This window comes from Nicrophorus vespilloides, unplaced genomic scaffold (assembly GCF_001412225.1).
Source record: "Nicrophorus vespilloides isolate i.1.1-1 unplaced genomic scaffold, Nicve_v1.0, whole genome shotgun sequence".
NCBI classification, from domain to species: Eukaryota; Metazoa; Arthropoda; class Insecta; order Coleoptera; family Silphidae; genus Nicrophorus; species Nicrophorus vespilloides.
This window is the reverse complement of record NW_017095757.1, coordinates 723-3,548: the sequence shown is the minus strand read 5'-3', so window position 1 is coordinate 3,548 and position 2,826 is coordinate 723. Positions and strand designations below refer to the sequence as shown.

At 36.0% G+C, this 2,826-nt stretch overlaps 1 protein-coding gene across 1 annotated transcript; it reads right to left on the bottom strand.

The window, feature by feature from the left end:
• Nucleotides 1-912: 912 nt before the first annotated feature.
• On the bottom strand, nucleotides 913-2,315 carry LOC108562475 (vitamin K epoxide reductase complex subunit 1-like protein 1). The gene is made up of 3 exons (XM_017920836.1): nucleotides 2,013-2,315; nucleotides 1,373-1,482; nucleotides 913-1,312 (listed from the first exon to the last, which is right to left on the bottom strand). Exons 1-3 carry the CDS (start codon nucleotides 2,180-2,182, stop codon nucleotides 1,083-1,085), a joined length of 510 nt encoding a protein of 169 aa, XP_017776325.1. The 5' UTR covers nucleotides 2,183-2,315; the 3' UTR covers nucleotides 913-1,082.
• Nucleotides 2,316-2,826: the final 511 nt, after the last annotated feature.

The window sequence follows — 2,826 nt, the reverse complement described above, 5'->3', positions numbered from 1 at the left end:
TTTGACGAAATTATTTCTAATTTTAAATTGCATTTTATCAAACTGTTAAATATGAAATCGCATTTTCTTGCGATCCGAACAACTGAATAATGCATTTGTTTCATTGTGAATGAAGTGAGGTTGGGGGGAGATTTGAATGGGAATTCCTTTTGGTGCGTGATTGGAAAATCTCTTTGTTTCTCCGGGAGATTCTCAAACGCGATTCGATTTGGATGCAAATAAGTCTCGCTGCACATTGCCACAATTACCAGCATCCTCTTCTCGTCCTTCTTTTGGTTTGGACCATCATCGAAGGTCTTTCTTGTCAAGAGGCGAGGCGAGACGCGATCATCTGCGAAGCGCGTTAATGAGCATCTCTATCTTTAATCAACCGTTAAATATATTCATTAGACTTTGTGGAGCGTGCAAATATCGATTCCGTCCATCCCCATCCTTTGTTTTATCCTCATCACAAGACATTGCTTATGAATATCTATGTAAGTTTACAAATGTTGATAGAATTGAGTGAGCTCATGTCGAAATCGATTGTTTTATAATCGCTCCACCCGTTTTAGAAGTGACTTTGACATGTAGTTGTGCTGCAAAAACAGTTGAAATGGAAAAATATATACAGTTCAACCTCGCTTAACGAGCAGAATCAAGAGAAGAGAAGTCATCATTTTTAAAATTTGTCTACAAATATTATGTGTATTTTTGAATATGTTTCACTGTTAAGCGAGGTTCCACTGTATATATAATTGCAATTCAAAGGTAAATTATGTAAGATCACATTGAAATTATGTTGAACGTGCATCATTCGCGCACGTAAAGTTGCCTACAAGCCAAGTACAACATAAACAATTGATTTTGTCAGAGGCTTAACGATGCGTTTGGAATTGCATCGATATGAACGAATGACTAGCAAAAAATAAATATACGTTACGTGTTTATTATTTAGAAAATTCAACAGTAATAAATATATTCGTTACAAAATCTGTTCACACGATAATATTATAAACAAAATGATTCTTCGAATAGATATATAACTTTGGTTCGAATAACTTTGGCTAAAAAAAAAACAAAATTAAATACAAGTTATTTTTTTAGGTGCGTTTCAATTTGGGGCTGGTGTTGCTGCTCGTCTGGCTCAGTTCTTTGTACTTGTAATGGACGAAGATCCAGTTGAAGAAGTTCACCACGTACATGGAAACGCACACGACGCAGAGATCGTACAGAATAAAGTAGAGGACGTACGCTAGGTACACGGACATCAGATTGGAAAGTACGATCATCGCGTAACTTATTTTAGTCATCAGAAGCGAATTGGATTGAGCTACCAAAAAAAAATAGTGACTTATTTAAATTTGTTAATTAAGTTTTCTATATAGATTACCTAAAGTCGCCAGCAAACTGTACGATAAGATCCCCGTTAAACTGTTGGGTTTATTGAAGAAAGATTCCTTTCCGAACAGTCGTCCGAAAATACCGAATCCTCGAGCATAACTGAAAGAAAAAAAACAACAAAAACATGAATATTTCCATTAATTGCATCCATTAATTTCTAACTTAAAGAAATGCACGTTTTCAAAACAATTCATTTATAATCACATAATTTTGTTATCCAAACAGGTTCGTGACAAGCAAGCGCACTTAACTTGGATAAAAAAAATATTTGTTTGCATTTATTTACACGATAGATATGACGACGTTCTGTTGTAATTATAAATCTGTTTGTTTGCTTCGGAATATTACAGGATGAAATTTATCTCTCTCGTTACGATAGACCAAGATCGAATTGATTTACTCATATTTATGGATTTATCTTGATAACCCGGCGCATCCATACACAAACAAACAAACAAATTTGAATACGACTATAAACAAGAGTCGTCAGGCAATGATGATGCAAATATTTTATATTTAATAATCTATGATAAGAATCATCGACAGATAAGAATATTTTTTTTCCTATCCTCCACTTGTAAGTACACGTAAACAGTTACTGCTGTAGCAGATATTAACGTAATTCTTACTCTGATTTGAAGACTTTGGTGCAGCTCATGTGCTCCGACAGATCGCACATCGCTCTGTAATCATCATCTCGCTCGGCCATGGATTCCACGAAGAAGGCGTAAATCGAGAGGGCCAAACCCAAGATGCAAGTCAGCGTTATGCCGTGATTCATCAACGTCACGGAAACCATCTTCTTAAGATGTCGTCTATACTATATCCGCTACTATATCCTCTCTATTGATAATACAACAACGTTGTTGCCGCTGCCGCTGCTGCACGCTCTAATACGCGCGATCGCAATGTCTAAACTGAGTGCGACGCCGCGCCTCCCGCTCCTTTATACCCGTCAATGTGCAGCTCGGCGTCGTTGCTATGGCTACAACCTACAACATAAAGAACGACGATTAGATGAAGGCGCTTATCTTATAAAAAAAAATTGTATAATTCAATCAAGATTTGTACAAATCATTTGAAAACATCTAAAAGATTATATAAACTATAAACGAAATAGGGATTATATAACAAATTTCAATTAGTCGGTGAGTGTGCGCAAGAATTGATTTGCTTTCGTCGGACAGAGTAATTACTTTCTCGTGCATTAAGTATTTATGATTCGAAGCGGGGAAATTTGATTGTTTTTTTTTTCTTCTCTTCGTCCTCCTACGCTCATTAAATTTTTCTCCTTCGCTCGCCGTAAATTTAATTATGATTCCCCGAGCCAAAGTTTCCATAAACTCTGAAGAGAATTTCGGAGCAATCTTCTTTATTCTTTCTTTAATCCGCTTTGATTGAGTCGTCGTAAGTCTTCTTTTGTTAACTAATTCAATCGAATTA

What these genes read in the sequence shown, in the direction of transcription:
- LOC108562475 (XM_017920836.1), bottom strand. Translation starts at nt 2,182, where the DNA reads ATGGTTTCCGTGACGTTGATGAATCACGGCATAACGCTGACTTGCATC. An exon ending in ACCAAAGTCTTCAAATCAGA is followed by an intron (nt 1,483 to 2,012) that starts GTAAGAATTACG and finishes TTTTTCTTTCAG; the next exon opens with TTATGCTCGAGGATTCGGTA. An exon ending in CAGTTTGCTGGCGACTTTAG is followed by an intron (nt 1,313 to 1,372) that starts GTAATCTATATA and finishes TTTTTTTGGTAG; the next exon opens with CTCAATCCAATTCGCTTCTG.